This window comes from Vidua macroura, chromosome 1, assembly GCF_024509145.1.
Source record: "Vidua macroura isolate BioBank_ID:100142 chromosome 1, ASM2450914v1, whole genome shotgun sequence".
In the NCBI taxonomy this organism is placed as follows: domain Eukaryota; kingdom Metazoa; phylum Chordata; class Aves; order Passeriformes; family Viduidae; genus Vidua; species Vidua macroura.
In genome coordinates this window covers 19,635,796-19,660,476 of record NC_071571.1, presented here as the reverse complement: position 1 = coordinate 19,660,476, position 24,681 = coordinate 19,635,796, and the positions used below count along the sequence as shown (strand labels likewise).

General features: G+C 36.8%; 1 protein-coding gene across 1 annotated transcript in view; it reads left to right on the top strand.

The window, feature by feature from the left end:
* The window catches only part of MALRD1 (MAM and LDL receptor class A domain containing 1), a 232,787-nt gene that overhangs the window by 21,440 nt on the left and 186,666 nt on the right, over positions 1 to 24,681 (top strand). The window contains exons 8-12 of the mRNA XM_053999538.1: positions 6,010 to 6,102; positions 8,305 to 8,512; positions 15,813 to 15,959; positions 18,831 to 18,940; positions 22,575 to 22,742. Of these exons, the coding sequence (XP_053855513.1) occupies positions 6,010 to 6,102; positions 8,305 to 8,512; positions 15,813 to 15,959; positions 18,831 to 18,940; positions 22,575 to 22,742 (726 nt within the window). The remainder of the gene's footprint in view (positions 1 to 6,009; positions 6,103 to 8,304; positions 8,513 to 15,812; positions 15,960 to 18,830; positions 18,941 to 22,574; positions 22,743 to 24,681) is intronic.

The window sequence follows — 24,681 nt, the reverse complement described above, 5'->3', positions numbered from 1 at the left end:
AAGGTATGGAAGTTTTACAGTAGGATGGTGAACTGATGGTGACAGTCAGTCCCTATCCGCCGTTGTCTGGTGCCAAGCACTGACGCTTACCTCCCCTACCTTGTGAGACTTTCTACTATTAGGATGTTCTCTTTTGGAAGTCTGGTTTGATAGGTTAGTATTGATGCTTGCACTGCTACTTAATGAAAGCAAGATTAGTAGAGCTGCTCTCATTAAGTTAAAGGCTCTCTTATCTTGATAGATATGAGGTGAATTCTTATCACCCAACAATATACATATTTAAATATTAGATCCACTTCATTTACAAAGATTAGAAGCTAAAAATCCCAAAGTATAACACAACCAAAAGGTCTTAAAATAAGGACAGGTAATGGAAATAATTTATTTCTTTCTGATTGTGTCTTTGAATATTCATGAAAACAACTCCAGGGTTTTGCTCATGTTTCATTTATAAAAGCCAATAGTTGTATTTTTCTATGACCCTTTACTGTGTCAGGAAATTGTAGCATAATCAGTGTTCTGGTCAGAATGCATAGATTTTTTGTGCCATAGTGCTTACCATAAAATTCCCAGGTATGACACTCGCAGCAACCTTGAGACAGAATAGGAATATTGATTTCAGGAGTTCACCTAAGTCGAATCAATGGATCCAATTCAAGAGTTTTCTTTCCCTGAAAACAGAGCAACTTATGTAAGTGAAAACCGTAAGCAAACTGGCATATAAGTTCCCATAGAACTGGGAGCCTAGGTTGAATGAATTGACAAAATGGTCCTTATATGCTCATTAGAAGAATATTTTCTGGCATTTATTGCATCAGTCCACTCTGTTTCCACAGATTCTTTTAGCCCTTTTATGTTTTAGTTATTGAATTTCTCCTTCAATCATAAGTGTATGTATTACACATAGACTTATTTAAAGATGATGTGAGTTACTCATACTGCAAAATTTGCCAGAAAAATCTTCAGAAACATAAGCTTCTGCTGGTAGTTTCAGGAAAAATAAAACAATGTACAGACTCATGATTAAGACTTCTTAAACTGAAATGAAGGGAGAGTTGGCTTTTTCACATTTTGCTACTGAATCATTAGGTTGTTTATGAAAGACAAATGAATCTTCAAAACTAGCCAATACTAAGAAATAGAAGTGAGGGTTGAGTGCTTGTTCTGATCCTGGAAGACAACAGAGCTGCTGTCCTGGAAGCTGTCATTCAAAACAGCCTCTCAATTGTGTGCACCTTGCAGTTTCCTGTACATCCTAGCACTGTATTTATTGATCAAAACCTCTTGTCTTTTAATAAATCTTGCTAATTCCCAAAACTGACAGGCCCAACACACCTAGAGACTGGATTATAGTCAATGTACAGTTTCAGTACTGTTCTTAGAGGCAAGTGACACAGATATTGTAAATTTATCCCTGGCCTACCTCACTCTTTCAATACAGGGAGCAAAGATGAGTGAACATATTTTCTAATATAGACATTGTGGTATCATTTGGAAGACAAGGAATTTAAATTGTTCTTGGGTATGAAGAAGGACAAGGAAAATAACAGTAACCTGTTGTTTACTTACATCTACTTTGCAGTCCATGATAATCTGCAGCTTTTCCTCTTTTCTTGCTGGTTTGCCAAACTGCACTTCATTAAACACAGCTGCATTTGACTATTTGATTTTTCCTTTCTTAATTGTGACTCATATGTCTTTGAACTTTGCCTTATTGGTTTGGAAACTGGTTTCTGTGTACTGAGATGATTTTAAATGCAAATGTTCTTCACAATGCTTGTAATTCCTCCCAATATAGTATTTTCTATGTTGTTTTGAAATTTATTTTTCATCTAACTCTCCACACTCTCCAGTCAGTTAGTCAGCACTATAATTATATCAGGTTCTGGAACAGACCTATGCAGAACTTTATTATAGTTTTCTTTTAGTTTAATAGAAAACTTTTGATGTTTTCTCTTTGAAATAAGCTCACATTTCTATTTGCACACACATTTTACAGTAATTTCATTACAGCAAATCACCACAATTTTTTTTTTAAGTGTGGTGTTTTAAAGTGTTATGTGAGATTGTTAAAACCTTAATACAGTGAAGTAAATAATTTTTCAAGTCTGTTTATGATGGAAAAAAAAATTACACTGCTAAACACACTTGCTTCTCATCAGAAGCAGCTAATACAGGTTTCTCAGTTTCTAATTCTCTAGCTGCTTACTAGGTTGCTAGCAATTTGTTCCAGTGTCTTAAGTGTTGTTCAGCATTTTGGCTATAATTGCATGCTGTACTTATCCCTTAGCTGCCATATGCGTCCTTTGTTCTCCCAATTGTCTAATTTCCAACACATTTTCCTAAGGTTCTCAGAGCTTGCTGTTGATAGTAAAATATTCCTTCCAGTATAGAACCTCTACTTAAAAGTTTGTGATTCCATTCCAGTTTTAGTATTTCTGGCTTATATGTATTTTTAACATTATTTGTCTATTCTGGTCCATATTTGAATTCCCATTTAGTAATATTAACGGGTCAACTATATCCATAACATAGTCACAGAATCATAAAATGTCCTGAGTTGGAAGGTACACACTAGCATCATTGAAGTCCAACTCCTGGCCCTGCACAGCACACCCCAAGTGTCACACCATGTGCCTGAGAGCATTGTCTAGATGCTTCTTGAGCTCTGTCAGGCTTGGTACTGTGACTGCTTCCCTGGGGAGCTGTTCCAGTGCCCAACCACCCTCGGGGGGAAGCAACTTTGTCTAATATCCAACCTAAACCTCCCCTGACACAACCTCAGGCCATTCCCTTGTGTCCTGTCTCTGGTCACCACAAAAAAGAGGTCAGTGCCTGATCTTCCTCTTCCCCTCATGAGGAAGTTGTAACTGCAGTGGGGTCTCCCCTCACTCTCCTCGAAGGTGAACAACCCAAGTGACCTCAGCAGCTCCTCACACGGTTTCCCCTCAATGCCCTTCACCATCCTCACGGCCCTCCTTTGGACACTTTAACAGTTTCATCTCTTTTTTATATTGTAGCACCCAGAACTGCCCCCAGCACTTGATGTGAGGCCACCCCAGTGCAGAGCAGAGCAGGACAATCCCCTCCCTTGCCCTGCAGGCCATGTTGTGCCTGATGCCCCCCAGGAAAGGGCTGGCCCTCCTGGCTGCCAGGGCACTGCTGGCTCAGGTTCAGCTTGTCATTGACCAGGACCCCCAGGTCCCTTTCCATGGCACTGCTTTCCAGGATCTCATTCCCCGCTTTGTGCATTCAATTAACAAAATTCACTGTCTGTTAACTGACAGATAAATTTTAACATTTTTGGTAAAATTAAGAAACCAAATAATATAATGTTGAGTCTATCACTTGCTCTTCATTAATTGCTTGTTACTCCCCTTTAGTAATGGGCCTATTGTTCTTCCTTTTATTGTCTTAATCTTTACATCTTGCATGGCTTTGAAAAATACAGAAATTAAGCAATAAAAGATAATTTCAACTAATGCTTATACATGCAAGTATATTTGTATCCTAATGCACTAAAATTTTTCTATGTGTTCAACAACACTTGCAAAAGCCATGTGAGTACACTCCTCTGCAGAAGGTAAAGTTGATTAATCGTTGTGGGGGAGCAAATAAGCCTTTGTTGGAAATTACTCTCTGAAAAGAGAAGTAGGGACAAAATAACGGGTGCAGTTGCACAGCAGTGCATGTCTTGATAGAGAAATGTCAAAAAAAAAGATAAAAAAGTATTTTATAGATGGAGACCTTTATAAAAAGTTGTGATTTCTCTTCCATCCTTCAAATCTGAGTGGCATTATCTCAGAAAAAACATTTTGGGGAAAAGGAACAATTCTTGCCCATTTTAGCTTTAAGAAAGGTTGTTTATTGATAGTAATATATCATAGTAAGGGGACTAGAGTAAAGTTGTCTTGAGCAACTGCTCCCCTGCATGACCAAAATAAATCTTGAAGGAAAGTACTGGAAAAACACCACCTTCCATATTTTAGAAGAAAGCTAGTGACACAAGGAATGTGCTAGAGGGGTTAACCCATTTCGAGCAAAGAGGTGGAAGAATATGACAAGCAGGGTGAATACTACAAGTATTATGAGGAAGAGAAATTATTGTTGACTTATTAGAGCTGTATAAAATCACAGGGTGAAGTCTGCTTAAAATATTCTTTCATCTGAGGTGACTTACAGCTTTCAGTGTAAATAAAAATCCCAGAAGGTCTAGCTACGGTACAGAAAATGTAAGTTTACTGTTACAAGCTATTTGTAGTAAAATTAGTTTGGGAGAAAAATGGTCATGGGGCTGGATTTCTAAGCTGTTATTTGAATGTGAACAAAATTATAGTATCAAGGTGCATCCAGTCAAATACACAGCAAATACAGTGCTCCCCAAAAGATATACAAATGTGTTTGAAGGGTGTGTACATGGTGGTGGGGGAGCATGTTAAATAAAAGCAGAAATTTAACCACAGCCTATGGTTTTAACCTGCCATGCAGTATGGTTCCTAGTACATCATCCTTTTGTGTGTCTCATATCTGCCTAATGTAGGCTGATAGATTTCCTTTAGAAGCTGAATTAGTAAAATGAAGCAAGTTTTACACAGAATGAGGTGTTCTCAATATTGAAAGACCCTTGCTGAATATGTCACGTAAAGAGGTGAACAAATACATCCTATACTAATGTAGAAACTCACAGCTGATTTTATTTCTGAAATCAAGTATGCCATGTGCCTTATCCATTTCTTTTCTTTTTTTTTTTTTTGTGTTCAATGGGGATTTAATCTTCCAGCTTTATAATATATCAGAATGGCCTTGGTAGGAAAAGAGCACTAATTGTCTGCACATCCCAAACCATTTCAATGTTCTTCTGCTGGCTCACAGCCTATCAAGCAGTAGACAGCACATTTCTCCTCTCTTTTATATTATAAAACAGCAAAAAGATAACTGCCCATGTCTATAGTATTGATAACATTCCACGTGCCTATCATAACCCCTTTTATTAATCTCCTGTAAGATATTTGTTTTATACTTTCAATTTCTCATCATACAAGAGACTCTCCATTTCTCTTATCCTGCTTTGCATTTTTTTCTCAACTGCCACTAATTCTGCAATATCCTTAGTGGAAATGGTATGACCAATACTTTGTGTCTTCCTAAAAGTAGTCTCAATATTGATATTTTTAATGGTAGGTCTGTCTGTATGTACAGCCTATATTAACTTTTCCTGTGGGCTTTTTCTGTCTTTTTGGTTTTGTTCTATTTTGCAACTGCTTCTTGAAAAGATTTTGTGTGGGTATATAAAGTTCAAATTTCCACCTTATTTATGCCTCAGTATGTTACAAGTGGGATCATGACCAGAAGCAGAGTGAGTGTGAGATACTTTTGCCAGATTATTCAATCAAAAGGGCTTGCAGTGCTTGCATAAAGGGAGTCTTGCCATATATCTAGCACTCTTCCTGTTACCCTTAGGAGGTGGAATTAAAATGGGAGGATTAAGGTAACTCAGATCATGAGTAAAAGTTGTTAGATTGTACTCTGTGTGCTTGCTTTACAGATTAAAAAAAAAAAAAGTTTTTAGCACAATTGATTGGGTAATTCTGGCAGACCCAAACTACAGTTCTAAGACCACTAAATCTAATTAAATACACAACAATAATATAAACAGTTATTTATGAAAAGGAAGCTTATGTGGAGAACACCATGGAAACATATTGTTAAATTCAGCAGTAACATGGCTTAATTTACATATTAATTGACATTAATTCTACCAACTCAACTTCTGATAAATATATTATTAGTCTGTTTAGTCACAGTAAGCATGTGTTGTTTTTTCTCTCTTCCAAAGACCTCAGTGCAAAGATTGCAAATGAATATGAGAAGCTGTATTTTTTTCACATAGAGCAATTTTGTATATAGTGGTTGTTTGGCTGGGAGATGAAAAGATGGACAAAAAATGGCCTCAATAACTTTTGTTCCTCCAGAAGTTATCTTTATAACATTGTTTTCTACATTTTACAGGAGGAGCATGTATTGTGGGAAACCAACATCATGACTAAGAAGGAATGGGTCAAACTGAATATACAGCTACCAACAGGGCTAGAAAATATAAAGGTATGAATGAAAAAGGCATGTGCTCAATTTTTGAAGGTCCTTTACTTCAATTTTTGAAGATTCTTTACTTTGTTGTTTTAGGAAGCCTAAAAATTACTTAAAATTGTGTGTATATTGAATGTCTTGCTATTTTTTCATTTCTTCAATATGTGTAAATTTCTGGCTCAAGAAAACATCTACACAAACATGACATACAGATGCTGCTGCACTTGAATAATATGCAAGAAAATGAATACAAATCTCAACTGATTCTAATTAGTTATCTGAGTCCAACTCAGGAATTACCAACTCATTTAAATGTGTATATACTATTAAGTGAGATGATGTAAATGATCTTTGTGGAACTTCAGTGAAATTATGTAAACCACTTATTGGGAAGATACCTTCTCTTTGAAATTTCAGACACAGAGATAAATGCTAAATTGCAGCTACTTAATTTTTATATTAGTTTACACATTTCCATTTTAAGTAACTTTCCATTTACAGGGTTCTTTTTTGTAGTTCTGTAAATAACCATCATATTTTACTCTTTCAGCAATCAGCTGAAAATATAATCTCTATGAAAGGACAAAAACTAAGCCCACTGCAGGAGCTGATGTTTTGACAGATGTTAGAATGAATGCATTTCAGTAAGCTAGTAGGTTCTAAGGGTGTGTTGTTGCCTGTCTTTCCTTTTCCCATGAGGACAATTTTGAATAGACAGATGTGCAATTAAGTTATCTATAGTATCTAAAAATAATTAAACATCTGCTTAGGGTGTATGTATATAAGTAGGAAGCCAAAACTGTGCATTCTTGTACAAAGACTGCAAGGATCCCTTGCACTTAGGGAACGAAACATACTATCTTTAAATTTGTGCTTATTTCATATTTTCAGCACAGCATTCTGTTTTTTGAACTGGTAGAGAGAGCATGGAAAGTGCTAGATGAGTTTTGTCATTTTGAAGAAATTTTCTCTAGTGGAAGACAATGACTATATAACTGATGTTTTAGAAAGAAAAATGCCTCTTGAAATTTCACTCCAACCTAATTCCCAGGCTTTGGGCAGTGTGCTAGACCCTTCTGCTTATGCCCCAAGTCAGATCTGTTCCAGTTTCCTTCTGTTTTGTCAGATACTCTTACAGAGTACTTTCTGACTCTTGCACATAGCTACTTTTTGAGACTCACACTTCAGTCATGTCTCAGCCTGTGAAAACCCACAAATACATTTTTATTTATTCCTCCAACTCCTGCTCTTTTTTCCTCAGTGCTTTCTTTTATTGCTATCCTAATCTTTTTGATGAATCCAAAGCTCCTGCTTGCTGCTTTAACTCAGGTAAAAGAAACCTTGAGAGCACAAATGGGATAATTTCATGACTGTGAGAGCCAGCAGAGCTGGGCTGCACCGTGCCCAGAAGCAGCAGATGCTCTTCTGGAATTTCATTGCTATAAATCAGCTTGTGCTAAATCTGCTCAGAGCAAGGGAACTCTGTGTGAGAGAGAAATGCTCCTTGAATCTGTGTTTATGTCAATAGCAGTAAAATAATCAGGGTAAGGGCACAGGCCCAGGATTGGCATTTGATTGTCCAAATAATTAAAATATCAGCATGGTTCCTAGAAAGGTTTTGACCTAAGCAAATCAGGCCCCTCCAATCCAGTGCCCAGAACAGCTCCAGGATTGCAAGCAGGCAGGGACCAACCCCACAGCAGAGACTGGGTGCATCCATTTTGTTTTAAGTGATGAAACAGTTCTCAGTTGTTAGGCTCTGCTATGCCAACTGGTGTCCGAGGACAGTCCCCAGCCCAATTTACACACCTGTAACTGGAAATTTTCTCTTGGGGATCTGCAAAATGAGGTTTTGAAGGCACTTCAGAAAGGAAAATGGAGTCTTTAGGATATTAAATTTCAGGACAACTTTCTAAAGCACAGGGGCATTACTAATTTTTAGCTAAAGGTTTATGAGACTAGTAGTTTTTTCTTCAAAATAGACTTTTTTTTCTTTTTAACTTCACTCTTGGAATTCATCAAATTTCAGCTTAAAATTTTCCATAATTTCAACCTGAGATAGCCATACAAAATTTCAGGTTCTGGTTTGAAATGTATTACAGTTTTGCAATGGAAATTATAAAGCACTTTTTACCCCTAGAACTGTTCTGTGTAAATAAAAATCGGTTTCACTCCATTGTCTGTTAATGCAAATATTTTAACTGTATCAATTGACAGCTTGTGTTTAAAGGAACACTCCAGAGCAGGGCAGGTTTCATCTGCCTGAATAGCATCCAGCTCTTGGATGCTGCACCATCAGAGCCAGCAGGTTCCTGCTCCTTGGAAGAGCCCCCCTGCAGGGCTGGGCAGCCCAAGGACCCTGGATCAGCCTGTGACTGTCACCCAGACTGCCCTGATGGCAGCAAGGAGGACCCAGCCACCTGCTGTGAGTGAATCCCATTGCTTTAGAGGGACAGCCTGCTGAGGAGTGCTGGGAAACCTAAACATTTCTGTTCAACCAATCACTAGAAAAATATTTAAAATTTATATGGCTGCTTTTGTCCAGAATATTTAATGACATACAGGTTAGAGGAAATGTTCATAGTATTTTCTTCTTTCCATTGCTTTGTGTTCCTCTGTCTGGCCTCATTATCATGTTTTCAGTACAGCTAGGAATTTGTTTAATAATCTGCTGAAATACAACATTTACTGTATTTTTGCTTAAATATATTCCCTATATATGACTTTTATAATCCTAATTTGCAAGGGAATGAAATCTGCCTTGGGATTTGTTCTCTGAACAAAGTTTTCTAATTTAGGCTGTTTATGAATTACTGTCAGAAAATGCATTAATTGATATTTGTACTATGATACAAATCACCACAAAAATGTAGTTCAGAAGCTACATCTTCATTATATTTGCAGCTGAAGGTAAGTTTGTTTAGAAGCCACGGTTTCTACTGTACAGTCAAGAGTAAAAGGAAAATAATTAAAATTGCTGAAAAATGTCTGTAATAATTCTGAATAATTTTAGATCTCCATGTAAAAAAGTCTTTAGGGACCCTATCACTTCTAAAATTTATATCATAGGGCATGCATAAGTATGTATGTTTGCCTGTGGTAGTAATACTTAAATATGTGTTTAACATAAAAAATGTGTACATATTTAAGATACTGGTGATGATGTATATTGCTGCTGGGAGGTGCCAATTAAAATTTTGTGTATTGCTCAAGGTAGCAGGATTAAAAACACTGATAATGTTTTATTTTTTAATTCCTTGATGAGACTTCAGGAAATATTTGTGACTGCAAGCCATCTTTTTAACTCACAGTCTGAATACTTAATTTTTTTTCAATTACTTAAATAACCATGTGGGAGCTATCTCTGAAACAACTAATATGTGCAAATGCTGAAATAACTTTTTAAATAGGAAGGTATATACTGTTTTATGTCTGGGTGGAATCTAAGCAAACATTAATGTCTGTAAGGGCTCCCTCTCTGAGAGCTCTTTTTGATTTTTACAAGGCTTGACCCTGTGCTGCTAGCTCTGTGTCTGTCCTACCTCCACTGGTAGGAGTGTGGAGTGTCCTCATAAGTTCTTTGGGAGGAATGGAATGAAAGTGAATTGTATTTTCAAAGCTGGACTTTATTTCTCAGCAATTCAGTGATCCCACTTCATAACCATGAAAGAGAATTGTGGTGAAGAGCAACTGAAAATAAAGAATAATTTTTAGGTTTCAAAGGATGATCAACAATAATTGTCATAGTTGAAGGGAGCTTTTAATCATACTACACATGGTGAAAATGTAGATAACGCCCAATATTTATAGGCCTATGCCTCAGACATTGATGCTAGGTAACCAAAATATTACAAATTACCTAGATCTAGTCAGGATTTTAAAGATCACAGTAGAATTTTTGGGAATATTTCTTCCATCATGGTGATGTTGATGGGTCAGAAAAAAATGTAGATTTGACACAAGAAGGAAAAGTCAAAATGATCTGATGGTCTCAACACTGTCCTTTGTGGAATCTCCAGAGTTAGGGTGCTGGGACAAGGAATAATGAGTGCCACAATCAGTGCAAAATGTTTTTCAACAGCTCTGCCTAGTGCTCCATTCTCTGTTTCTGCTTCTGCAATTAACTTTGGTTTTTCTACCAGCACTTATTCTCTACTAGCTCTCTTCAAATTAAAGAAAATATGACATTCAGGTGAACTTGAGGAATTAGGGATTGTTTGCTTAACTCTGTGCTGAGATATTTGCAGTTTGAAGAGGTATCATTTCACTGGAGCAGTGCACAAAATTCATCCCCCAAAAAGAGGGTGGAAAAAGGTTCTTTTCTAAAGTATAAGTACAAATAGTAGTTGCTTATTTCTCTGACTACTGGCTGAGAAGAAAGAGCACACAAAAATGTGCCATCTTTAAAATAGCAATAACTATTGTTAAAGTTGGCCCATTTTAATGGATAATATTATCTTGCATACTTCTCATACTCCTTTTCAAGAAAGATGGCCCTGATGGAATATAGCTACTCAGCAGTTTGGTCAGCTTAGGAGATTAATCTTTGCTTTCCACAGTATTGAGAAAAAAAGGTGTAAAGAAAAAGTTCGTATTTATTTTTGTCCTTTCTTCTTTTATTCCCATTATATCAATTTTCCACAAGCTCTTCATATTGTCCTCCATGATGTTTAGAGTTCACTATATTTATTCATACTGATTTTCAGTAAAATTTCCTATCTGGTACAGTGATGTACCAGATTTAGCCTTTATTAGGTCTTGTAGCATCTATCCTTGGCACAACCTCAGTAGTTTCCTAAGAATTTCTTTGTTTCATTATAATACGGAATTTAAAAATAATGTTTCTCTTTGGTCATGTTGATTTGACATGAATAGTATTATAATAACACAATTTATTACAAGAACAAACACATAAATGTTTTGCAATGCTTCCTAATCTTTGTTTAATCTCTGCTCATTTATATATATATTAATATTTATAAAATATATATATTAATATATATTTAAGTCTATGAGACTTAAAAGTCTCAAAAATTAGGCAGTTGTCTAGGAAACACATGCATATGAGTAACCATCTTTGAGTTATTAAAATCTATGAATCTAATGGAGTGACAAGTTACGAAAGTTCAGATTTTACCATTCACTTCTATATTTTCATTATATCTTTTCTGAAACCTCTTATTTGTTATCACTTCTGAATTTTTTATTTCAGTGAATGATAGCAAGTTATGAAAACCTAGTTAATATATTCAAACAGAAAGTGAGAAGCAGGACTTGGATAATTTAAAGGACTATAAAGATCCCTTTCATGCTGATGCCTTTTCTTCATTTCCCACCCCATATAAAGGAAATTTTGTACTAAATACTGTGTCAAATAACTAATATTTCAAACACTATACTTATTATTATTTTACATTATTTATACATAACTTTCACAACACTTATAAACCCAGCTTGGAAACAAGTCTAGGAAGCACTTGCTATTTTCAAGTAATATCACACTTTGATGCAGGAGTGTTTCTGGAAATTACCTGCTCATCAGCATCCATGTAAATTCAAAATTATTGTGGGGTGGGGTCATCCTACAGGTATTTCTGAAAGACGATCGCTTCCATTTAGCTTAATTAGAAGCTTTCTTAAAACAGCCACCTTTACTGCTTCTGCATTTAATTTAGCGCCTCTAGTATTACCTTAAATATTCTCAGCTTTTTGTAGGATTTGTATAATTTATGAATATGGAATATGTAGAATGAAGGAAACCTGTATAATTTTAAAGCCATGTAGCTTTTGCAGCATTTCATTTACAGTATAGCAATTTACAATTGCAAATCCTTGAAACCTTCCACAGCAGGTGAGCACAGACACAAATGTTTTTATTACCATTCAACATTAAAGTGGAAAGAGCACTTTTTAGTCTGAAACATTTGTTTTACTAAACATTTGTGCATTTCCTGTGACACTGAATTTGTCTGAAATTGTCAGTATCTCTCCATTGATCTTGTATGTGCATGGGGAGAACAAGAAGCTACACCCATGCTATTTTCACAGACTTCACTGCTGAGCAGCTCTGTGTAGCACTGGCTTTGTGTTTCACCAGAGCAGCTCCAAGCAAATGTGACCTCTGCAGAGCAATGGAGACATGAGATTCTCTTAACCTCTCATAACCCTAAGCCAGGGAGTTGAGTCTTTTCAGAAGGATGTGAGGCCATCTCACCTATGAGAGCTATGAGTCATCTGTCTAATGACTTATGACATGAGGAAGTTCAGGCTGGATGATCTGTGGCCATCTGTGACATTTCTGTATGAATCCTTTAACAAATGCTAGGTAAATAAAATTAATCACAAACTGGTAGGGAAAGTGCACAGACACTCAGAAAGAAGGTATATGTGTAATCCTTCATTTTCACAGGATGACACACAATGTTAGCCAGAAATGACAAAATATTAATGGCAAAGAGGTTCTTTGGTTTCTGTTCACAGTGATAGTTATTACCTCAAATTCCAAAGACACTTAGGTGCTGCCATTCTGAATGAGGGGAGCACCCTCCTCATTCTATACTGTTGTTCAGGGATGCACCAACCTGATGGAGAGGCCAGCTGAATGTCTCCATCTGTGTTCATTTGGTTGGGCTCTCAGAGCAGGATTGAAAGCATTTATGCAGTTGCAGGCTAGCAAAGCTGAAGCAATCTGACTTGGCTGGTAACCCAGCCTAGTTAACAGAAGTGCCTTGTTTTTCTGCTGGGAGGATCATGAGGAGATGGGATAGACAGAGTAAACTAGTCAAAGAAAAAAAAAACATTCCCATTTAACCTCTCAGTGCTCTTGAAATATGTGCTTTGTTTCCTGAGTTTTGGGGGGATTTTCTGGTTATTTTGTTCTGGTTTGTTCTTGTTTTATTTTGTTGGCTTTTTTTGTTTTGCTTTTTAATATGTTGAAAATGGTTTGTATTAATTGAAAAATCTTTTCAGTGTATTTTATGGCTTCAGTAACCTACACTTATTCTTGAAACTCAAAAAGTTTTTGGGGAACAATTTTTTTTCCTGGCCTCATCATTGGATTTTGTAGAAATTGTGTAATAATTTACTCCTTCACTAGTTAAGATATACTGAAGTATTCACATGGGTTAAAAAAATTCAAATTTGACTTACTGTTAAAATGGAAGCAAGTTGTTGTTTCCTTTCTGTTTTCATTTCTGTTTTGCTGAATTATAAAGGTAATGGTCTAAAATAGAGAACTGACTAATTTTCCATTCAAAATGTCAAAAAAACCTATCTGCAGTTTGAATCCATTGAAATCTTCCTAATGAAATATAAAACATAAGCTCTGGTGCTGAAAATTCCAGTAGGAAGGGACATAATATATCAGAAAAGAGTTTTATGACAAACTTAACTGCAGCATGACTACTCAAAAACTATAGGCTCTGCAGTCACTTATTTTCCTACTATGGATAGTGAAAGATTATCTATAATCCCTTAAAGGTTCTGATAAAAATGTTGAATGTTTGGTAGGAAAGGCACATTTCATAAGGTTTTTTAATGTTTGAGGAATGAAAAAGCACACTGAAAAACTGTCTTACTTGGATTTGGGTTTTAACCAAAGCACAGAACTTTTATTTCAAGCTTGATTAAACATTTACAAGCACCCCCTTAAGTTTTTAGAATTAAGTAGGGATAAAATTTGACTGTTAATTTGGACAAGTGCATTTCACCCACAGTTCTACAAGCTGTTCTAAAACTTATTTACAATTTTAAATTGAAGTATCACTTCCAGACACTACAGAGGGGCAACACTTGGGTTTGGTAATTGACTCTGGTCAGTGTTTCTGTGTAACTGGATGCTTGTTCAGAGCTTTAAATTTCAAGTGAATGGTGTAATAAAAAAACATTTAGCATCTAAAGTGTGGTGAACATTACCATATTCTATTTCCTCTCCTCCACCCAAAAGAAAAAAAAAAAAATCCCGAAGTGCACCAACATGAATGTTCTTCCTACCTCTTTAATTGTGTTCAGACTTGAATAAAGTTTGAAAAAAAAAAAGACTGGACAAAACCAATTTCATTTGGGGTTGTGTTTTGCTGTGTGTGCATGTCTTTTTTTTCCCCCCACTATATGTTCAGCCTAAAAATGGATGTTTATACATTTCTTTCTATACCTATAGGGTTAGAAAAAATTGTGCTATGGGATACCAATGTAAGAAATGCTGATTTCACCACACCTCTCTTCCTGTTGAACATGAAGGGCAGTGATGGGCTCTGATCACAAAAAAGCTGTTGTTTTTATCAGCTTAACATATCTTCAGGTCCCAAATGCCTCCAGAAAAAAAATAATTTAAAAAATGCTTCCATGCTAAATATCTTTTAGAGCTGTAGGATAATAGTTATTAGTATCATCTTGATCTTAGTTTCATATTTAAAACACTATTTTAACTTGTTTTCTTTGGTGCCTATAGGGTAGTTTATGGATGTCTTTTTGGGTATTACTGTGAAGACGTTTTGTGGGGTTTAGTGAAGCTAGGAGAAAGAGATATTTAAGCAAAGAATGTTTGCCTTTTTAGTGTCACATTGGTTCTCTCAAGACTGCTTAGCTAAGGAAAGCAAAATGCCTAGATATAGTATTAATTACCAAAACAGCTTAGTCTTGGATATCAATTAGCATGTTCAACCTTAATGTACTAGCAATTGAAGTCTAATTAAAAAGATACCTTGTAAAAAGCATGAAAATTTAATCAAGTTAACCAAGTTTCATTTTAAACTAGATATGCTGTACTAAACAGAAAACTATGGACCATCAAATTTTAATGTATATGGTGAAGACAGATAAGAGACACTGATATTTGTGGTTTATTTTGTACCTTAAGATTTAACTGCTCAAATAACCTCTATAGTCCTGGGAAACTTTTACTATTTAGCTTTGCTGCAATGGTGCTTAAAGAAAGATGCATTTCATTTTGTTTTTTTACAATCTGAAAATTGTAGTAATATGTATGGTCGTGTCTGAGGCTGATATGATCAGATAAATGTGCTGTGGGAGCAGAAAGTCACAAATACAGTTCTAAAATAATGGTTGTAATTGCAATAAGTGACCCCAGGAGTTAAGTGTAGTGCCTTGGGAATCTGTTCTGGACCAGGAAAGAAAACTCTGAGTATAAAACTTTCTTATCAAAATAATTATTTGTATTCAATTAATGTAGGAGTGTGTGCAATTTTTATACACTTTAAATTGGTCTAATCCATACCAACTGAGAAAATGATCTTTTACATTGCAATAAAAATTTCTAGGTGATCTAAATAATTGATAAATTTAAATCTCATTTTCAAAAAAAATTAAATGAAAGCTTAATTCATCTTTGCTTTCCATATATTTTAAGCCCTAAATGCATTTGATTTTTCTCACATGTTCAGAAACTACTAGTGCAATTCTTCTTTAAATGATATTTAATGTTATTTTTCAAATATCTCACCAAACTATGTACAGATCTTTACTATGATAATTCTCTTACAGGTACTTTGTTTCATGGTTCTGAGTTTGATTAAGAAAGGAAGGGCTTGCCCAACCTGTTACCTGTATTCTTGAACTAGCTATCCCTCTGAATAACCTGAAACACATTTTTGCTTCTTCAACACTCTAAGTACATTTAAGTACAAAACAGTCAGAGTTGTGGCATTAAACTGTTGCATCAAGTTCAACTTATTGATCCCTTGTTGTTGCTGTTGTTCTTACCACAGCTAATTATACCTTATGTGATTTTGAGACTGACCTTTGTGGATGGAGGCCACTGAGCAAAGGTGATGCTGACTGGAACATAATGAAAGGACAGGCTCCCCGTGACAGAGAACTCCCTGGCAGAGGTCATACAAATAATATGGGGCATGGTGAGACTTATTATTTTTTTCCTTCTGTCATGAAAATTCCTACTTGTAAATGGTCACAGACTGATAATAAAAACTGGTTTGAAATGGATGCCACACAGTATGTAAATAACACAGGTAATGTATTACAGAAAGCCAGTCTGTTGGAGATAATATTTTTTAGATGTGATCTAGTTACTATGTCTTTGTAACCCTTATTTTTGGCTGGAATAATCAGTGCGGTATGAGACTTAATGCAGTTTTTTTGTGATACTGACCTTTGAACTGACAGCTGACTTTGTGTCTATCCTAACCATTGTTTACCCAATGTTCACATAGGGGTTATTCTTGGAAGCATTATTTGGACAAATAGCTTTTTGTAGAGTGAAGTTAAATTAATCCATATTGTCTGGGAAAAATAGAGTGAGTATAATTTCCTTTAAAGAGTTGTCCTTCTTTCAGCCTATATTTGCCATACAATGTATTCAGCTGAAAAACCATTTTATTCCAGAAGAGGGATGTTAAAAATATTTTTCCAAAGTGAAAATGTTATTATAGCACAATTCATAAAAATAAAACTGCCAAGCATGTTTTTCATTGTCAAATAATATTGACAAGTATTCTGTGACTTTAATTTTATTAACATGTATCTATTGCACTGCTTCCAGTGTTGATAAGATTCAAATCTGTGTTACAGTCCAGAGCCCATTTAATTAATTATGTATATTATCTGCAGCCAGACCTCCACACTTCTCTTCCATGTTCATGTTAAAGAAATTGCCATGTTAAGTATTCCACCTCAAGCTTTCAAAGGTATAGAAACTCCAGGATTAAAATTCACCTGAGTAAACAGTAGTGGATGAAGTATGTGTGTGCATGCTATAGAATGATTCTAAATGAAGAGTCATATTTTTTCCAGTGGTTCTCATGTGATGAAGTGCACCAAAGTTGCTACTCTCTTTTCTCAGCAGCTGTTTGATATTTCATTTTATTTTCTCTGTAGAGTGGGACTTTATGTAAGCACTATTGTGTTATAGTTTTCCAACTCTCAAAGCTCCAGAAGGGTGCACTGATCTGCCTGTGTGTATCTCTGCTCCAGGTGCTGGTGAGATCTGAGGGGCAATGTGGTCAGAAGGAAGGCTGCTGGCAGCCTAAGTATTGTATAAAATCACCCATATGGAGTGATGTATTGCTTCATTTAAGTTGCATTGATACCTGAATTTTTACAAGTTTGTTTCAGTGTTGCTGCAGGTTGAAGCCTCCAGCAGATTTGGAGGTTACTATGCCCCACCTCTCAAGCCCAGTAATGTTGCATTCTCTGTATAAATTAGCTGAAAAGGTATTTCTGAGGTGGTTTTGTACCAATCTATCATTGTGCCCACTACAGCCACAACTTCAGAATTAGGATTCCAGAATCTGAGCAAGTTTTTGCCAACATTAAATCGCTATCCTTCAGGTTGCAACTGTTCCTATTAGTACACGGAGTAGTCATCTCTCTTCTCTCCTGGGGAGGGCAGTAGCAAATTTTGATTAATGAAGATCTTAACAAGGCTACGGTAGAGCCTCAGCTGCAAATTAAAGAGGGTCCTTTGAAGTACCCTTGCATTCCAATGAGGGGAGCTTCCCTCATGCTGCAGAATGCAGCATTCCTGTTTGTACAGGGAGCTGGAATGGTCCCCTCTTTGTGCCAACCTTGCTAAAGCAATGCCATTATTCATGTGGGGCTGGACCTAACCCTCGGCTTCATTACAGATCCATGGGAAGTAAGTGGCTAAGGAGTATAAGTGCAGCAGCACAATAGCTGATTTTCCAAGATGTAAGGCAATATGTGTAATATAAATGCTCAAAAAAGACTGAGCCTTTAGTGTTGTCTTGCATAGACTTTCATGAAAAAGTCTCAGTATTCAGCAAAGGCAGCACTGACGGCATTCAAAATATGCTGCTTTAGGGCCCCTTGAAAATGTTTATCCTTCCCTACCTTTGTCTGAAGCACATCTGCTGTAGTTCAAATCCAAATGCAGTGCATTTGCCAGAGTTCAGATTAGATCTTTAATTAAGCTTTCATCCCCACTAGCACAGACAACAATGTCAAGTCTGTGGACCCCATGAGAAAATACAGCTTATTCCATTGGCTCCCGTCGTCTGCAACATTGTTAGCATGCTTAAAAGTGGCTGGGCTCTGCTGAGAGTGAATACTGTACCCTAAAGGAAATAATTTCTGGTTTAAATTCTGTTTGAAACATTATTTAAGCCAATTAAAATGTGTCCTTTAGGGATCTTGGCTGAGGTGTCTGTTGCTTGATCTCCAGGGTGCTCTGTGTTGCTGCTCCTCTGCTCTCCCCAGTCCGTGCAGAGAGTGGATGGGCAATGTGTGAAGGTGATGGGTAATACTTGTAGTGTTGTAAGGCTGGAGATCTTAAGGCTTTTGCTTGAAGAGAGCAGGTAAAAAAATACTTCCAGTGGATCTGCACAGTAATGCTCTCAGAGAAGCAACGCCTGAACTGCCTTTGAGGGGCTCCGTAGTTACTTGAGTTTATGTGCTTGCAGGCACCATAACAGGGTAGTCTTAGCAATGACTGCCCAAAAAATCTTATTTCCTTCTCCCTCTCTCCTTGTCTTTGGAATCAGTCATGATGATTTTACAAGAGGGAAGAGCCAGGAGCATTTAGCAATTCTGTTTTGTCTTTATCCACATAGACATAGTTTGTCACAGCCTGTTACAGCACCCTCCTCATTATCTACAGAGACTGAACTGATGGCAAAGCAGTTTAGATTGTTTTGATCTATGAATGAGCTTTATGTGTCTCATGAAGTATATAGTTACCTCTCTGGGGTAGCCATTTGCCATTGGAGCATGACATATTTCTCATACTTTAAAATAAAATTTGTTTATAGGAGCGTTCATTTACTTCAGTGGATCACATGAGAGGAACACAAAGATGGCCATGTCTCACCTGGGAAGCCCTTTCCTTGTGAAGCTTACCCCTGGGCTCTCCTGCTGCCAGGTAACAGTTTGATATGAACTGTCCCCATCTTTGTGATCTATCCCTCAGCTGATGCAGGTCAGGTATTCTTCATGCTCTAAGTGTTGCTGCTGATGGCTCTATTTCAATACCAGTGGGAGGACTTACAGACTAATGCTTTGGGAGGACAGAGAAGAAGGCAATTTTTACTGTTTTGCTGCCAATTTTTTATATCTGATTATTACTATTCTTTTTCAAAGCACCCAGCAGGTGACTCAGATTTCAGGACATACTCCAGGTTTTTGTGTACTTTGGCAAAGGTATCTGGACAATGATAACAGGGCTCGATCAAATAGCCACTCTGTTGTCTGCAGACAGGAAAGTCACATAACCAGGCTTCCATGATAGGACACCTATGGTTTGAAGTCACTCTACACATCAGCTGTGCTGGTGTGACCGGAGAGAACTAGCTGCCGTACTCCAGACATGCACTAAATTTTAGGTCATGGTTTGAGAAGGATGCTTTTTAAACTGATCAGTGCAGTACTTGGGCATTACTTTGAAATGTGTTTTTTTGTCAGATGTCCTGTGGCTCTGCAGAGGAATGCAAAAGCAACCAGCCAGGATAGTGGTTGAGCTGAAAAACTAGAAAGGTACCAGGAAAAAAAAAATGAATCGGGAGGGACAAAAAATAGAAAAATATTAGATGAAAGATGAAAATGAAGTTTTATAACTAGATGGTTTTATTTTTCAACGAAATTCTGTATTATTAATACAAAACTTGAAGAAATATATTAAATATGAACAGCAACTATTCACTACACTCACAGCTGTATTTTTATTTGTCCTTTTGGCCACTGAATAAAATCAATAGACACTGCTCAGTTTTATAACTTTTTTTTCTTTTTTTTTCTTCTTTCCTGAGGCTTTTTTTATTTTCTATTTTGTAACTTTTCAATGCTCATGCCATACTGGGGAGAAGTTGTGTAGTTATGATGTGGTTTTCTTCTGATACTGTATAATCCCTTTGTATTTAAAAAGTCAGAAGAAAAGGGAAAGACAGAGAAAGCTTGCCAAAACAATTATATTTTGTTCTGTGAAAAAAAGAGCTTTAAAGAAACAAAATGGTATTTTGTTTTCAGACTCCGTGTGGAACAGAAACTGTTAATTCCACTTAAGAAAACTTTTTTTGAAAAAAGAAAATCAGAAAAGGAGTTGCACTTAGAAGTCCCAACAAGTAGCAGAATTTTATTCCAGCAGGATCTAGACTTCTTAGGTTTTATCTCATCTAAGGGACCAGAAACAAGTGCCAGCTTAGCTAAATCTGTTTTACTTGAAACTGCAGCTCATTTGGACTACACACATCAGTGAGTTACCAGATCTCAGCTGAATAGCTGCCACTTGCAGCTGAGGAGTGGAAGCTTCTGAAACAATTCAAGAACAGTGCCTTGCAGTCATTTAAGGCAATCTCACAGTTCTTAATCTTCATGTGACTTCTTATTGTTATATAAGATCAGAAATAAAACAGATGCAGGATAAACTCAAGCAGAATGCTGCTGCAGGGAGCTCAGAAATCCTGAACCATCCCATGGAAGCCCTGTGTGTGCACTACTCCTGGGACACCCGACAGCCTTTGTACTCACAGCACATTTTTTAGACAGTTCCATCTCACTTTTGTTGACTTTGATACTGAGGAGATAAGCACCTTTCAGATTCAAATTAATTTATCTTAGAAACCCTTAAGGCAAACTGGGCACTGCTGATATGTGAATCAATGAATTATTCTAGTAAGATCTACTGCAGAGTTTGGTCTGCATTCAAAATAAACACAGATGCAGTGGGGATGCACATATTTTTCTCTACTTCAAAGTCAGAAAAGAAACAAGTTTTATTATAAGTATGCATGTATTGAATGAATTTAAAATTCTTAGATCCAACAAAAGCTAGAGCATGTTCTTACCTAACTGTACGTGTCTGTCAGGAGAGTGTTTTTGAGGACTGGAAGCCTGGCTTTCTGCCACGTTATCCCTGCAGACTTTTATTTCTGGGAAAGAGCAACGAGTAGGGGTTGCTCACTAGGATGTGTTATGTTCTCTGCCTATTAATGTGAGATTATGCCCTCTGTTGGATATCCCACTGAGAGGATAAAAGGATCCACACAAAGAGATCTATGTTTACTACTAGCTTTACAAGTTCTTTAGCTCCAGTTGATTAAAAAAAAAAATATTTGAATTGAAGGGTAACAGATTTATATTGTGCCTTTCTGGTTAATTGAAGCTCAGAAGTAACTTCTTCCTGCAGCTTCTTGTAGCTGGGTCTTCTTGTAGATGTAAGCTAAGAAACATCTTCATTTAGCTCAAGGTTTTGCACTTGTAGAAGAAAATTTCTAGTCACAGCTCTGTGTTTATGGACACAATAGCCATTGTATAGTAGGACATGTAGACATAAAGAACGAAGGTAATTATTATTTCGTACTTTATGAAAACATAAATGTGTTTGAAAGGCTGTTTAAAAGACAAAAGACATCTAAATTGTTTAGATTGTAATTCTTCAAACACCTCACTTTGGAAAGTGTTTGTATACCTTCTGCTTACTATTTCTTAAGCTTTTTGCTGGGGGACTGAGTTACATGAAAGTATTTCAATTTATTAATAAGGATAAAGATTACTGTATATAAGACATGATATTCATGAGTGGTGGTAAAATTAAATGTTGAGAGACTGAGTCTACCAGACCTAAAGGCAGATGATATTGAAAAGTAGCAGTGTGTTTTAACAGGAATATTTCTGCATGACTGATCCAGCTCTTGTTTTATATTCATGAAGAAACAAGTATTATCAATACCAAGGCTTTTGTAGGGAAGCAACAATACTGCAATTGAAGAAATTTTAGTCTTTGTCTATGTGAAGAAGCAGGAAGGACTCAGGGGGATAGGAAAAATTAGTCTTTGAAAATCTTATTTCTTTCCCTCAGTTCTCAGTTGAATTTTTGCCTGGGTATTATTAAAAAAATTAAATGTATCAGTACAAAAATAAATTAAATGTATTAAATTACTCTGTAGTGCAGGGGAGTGAACTGTGATTCTCACTGTTTTCTTATCTTTTCTGCCTCACAAGCAGTCTCACCCACATACAGTTTTTGTATTTTCCTCCCATATATTGGTCAATCTGATTGTTTCAGGAGATGAATAGATTATTTTAAAAATCTGTCTTCAGGTTGTATTCATTTATGTTGATTTTGGAAATAAAAGATCATAAGGTTTCCTTCATATAAGAATCTCAATGATTGCTCTTCTGAGATTAACATGCCTATGAAACTGTCATATATTCAGCATTTGTAAAGAAAAATAATCTTTGAGAAGTCTTTTGGTGCTTACTCTGTTAAAGAAGTTAAGGGAAGTCATATCATTCAGTCTGCATCAGTTGGTAGATACAAGTTATAAGTAAATTGTAAAAATACGCTTTACTTTTAAATATATTTTTGTCTTTAGACATGATACTGCTCCTCGACATGCTGTGATTTCAAACATCCCCATTTTTCATGCCAAGTCTGTGCTTAGACCCGTCATGTCATTAATTCGTTGATATAATGTACATATATTACTTGGTACTGAATTTATTGCAGATTGATTGTATAATTTTTTTAAAGCTTTTCACTAAAAAAACTCTTTCAACAGGTAAGATTTTGGTACTGGCTATCTCAGGATTCCCAGCTTTCTGTCTTTAAGAAGACTGCATTAAATGGAAGTTTGGAAAAATTATATGACATTTCAGGATTGCCTGAGATGAACTGGAAAAAAGTGAATATACCTGTAGAAAGTCTGGCTGAAGAATTGCCTTTTCAGGTAATTATGTATCACATTTACATTGCTTTCAAAATGATATTTTACTTTGGCCTTTATAATTAATTTACTTTTAATGATGAAATATAGAAAGAGAATTTCCATTCTTTAATACTTATATGAAAAAGAATTTAATTCAGCTTTTTCCACAGGTCTATCTATTAAAGAGCATAGCCATTGTTTCAGTATTGTAAACATTAGAATAACTTTTAGTAACAAACATCAAGGGACCCTAAAGATTATTTAGTTCCAATTCCCATTGGCAAGGACACCTTTCACTTTACCAGGTTGTCAGAGCTCCATCCAGCCTGGCCTTGAACACCTCCAGGGATGGGGCATCCACAACTTTCCTGGGTAACGTTCCAGTGCTTTACCACCCTAAAAGTAAAGGATTTCTTCCCAATATCCAATCTGAACCCACTCTTTTAAAGTTTGAATCCATTCCCGTTGTCCTGTTACTACATGACCTTATAAATAGTCCCTCTCCATCTTTCTTATAGGCTCCCTTCAGGTACTGAAGACTGCAATTACGTCATTCCGGAGCCTTCTTGTTTTGAGACTGAATAAACCCAATTCTCTCAGCCTTTCCTCATAGGAGAGGTGCTGCACCCCTCTGATTAACTTGGTGACCTCTTCTATGTTCACTCCAATAGGTTCACTCCTTTGGAGACCCCAGAGCCTGACACAATACTCTGGGGTCTCACAAGCGCAGATTAGAGGGGCAGAATCCCCTCCCCTGCCCTGCTGCCCACGCTGCTTTTGGTGCAGCCCAGGACACGTTTGGCTCTCTGGGCTGTGAGTGCACATGGCTGGGTCATGTCCAGCCTCTCATCCACCAGCACCCCCAGGTCCTTCTGGGCAGGACTGCTCTCAGTCCCTTCATCCCCAGCCTGTGCTAATACTGGGGGTTACCACTTGATCTTGTTGAACCTCATGAGATTCCCATGGGCCACTTCTTGAGCTTGTCCAGGTCCCTCTGGATCCTGTCCTTCAGGCGTGTCAGCTGGTGCACCACTCAGCTTGGTGCACCACTGCAAACTTGTTGAGGGTGCACTCAATCACTTTAATGAAGATATTAAATGATGCTGGTCCAAATATGGACCCCTGAGGGGCACCACTTCTCACTGATGTTCGTCAGGACTCTGAGCTGTTGACCACCACCCTCTGGCTGTGACCATGCAACCAATTTTTTATCCACCTAACAGTCCATCCATTAAATCCATCTCTCTCCAATTTGAAGAGCAGGATGTTGTGGGGGCCATGTCAAAGGCTTTACAGAATTCCAGATATGGGAGCCATAACCCTTCACTGATGCAGTCACTTCATCATAGAGGGCCATTGGATTGTTCAGGCAGGATTTGCCCTTGTTGAAGCCATGCTGCTGTCTCAAGTCACCTCCCTGTCCTCCATGTGCCTTAGCATAACTTGAAGGAGGATCTGTTCCATGATCTGCCCACACACAGAGGTGAGGCTGGCAGTGCAGGTACTTCAGTTTGCAATCTGTCCCTTCATTTTTTGTACCACATTGCTAACTTCATCAGGCATAGTATAGATGAACACAATTAAATGGTGGTGTAAATCATCATATTTGGTAACTATGAATGGTATCATCACATTTGGTAACTATCAAATTAAGAAGATATATAATTTTTATGTGTTCCAGCAGGAAGACCATTCATTCAATAGTGATGACTTTTACCAGTTTTGATTGAAGCAAGGTAATCTGAGTTGCATAACTTTCCCTAGATAGAAGTATGGCTTTGACAGTGGAGGAGCAAATTTCTGACCTGACCAAATCTCAGTTGTAGTTTTTCCTGGCTGATGTTCAGAGTTGGTTGTAGGAACTATTTAGTTCCTGTGCAGTTGTCAGAAATTATAAATGAATATATAAATAAATGTGTGTGTTTGTGTCTTTTTATCATGTCATCTATAGTGAATTAAC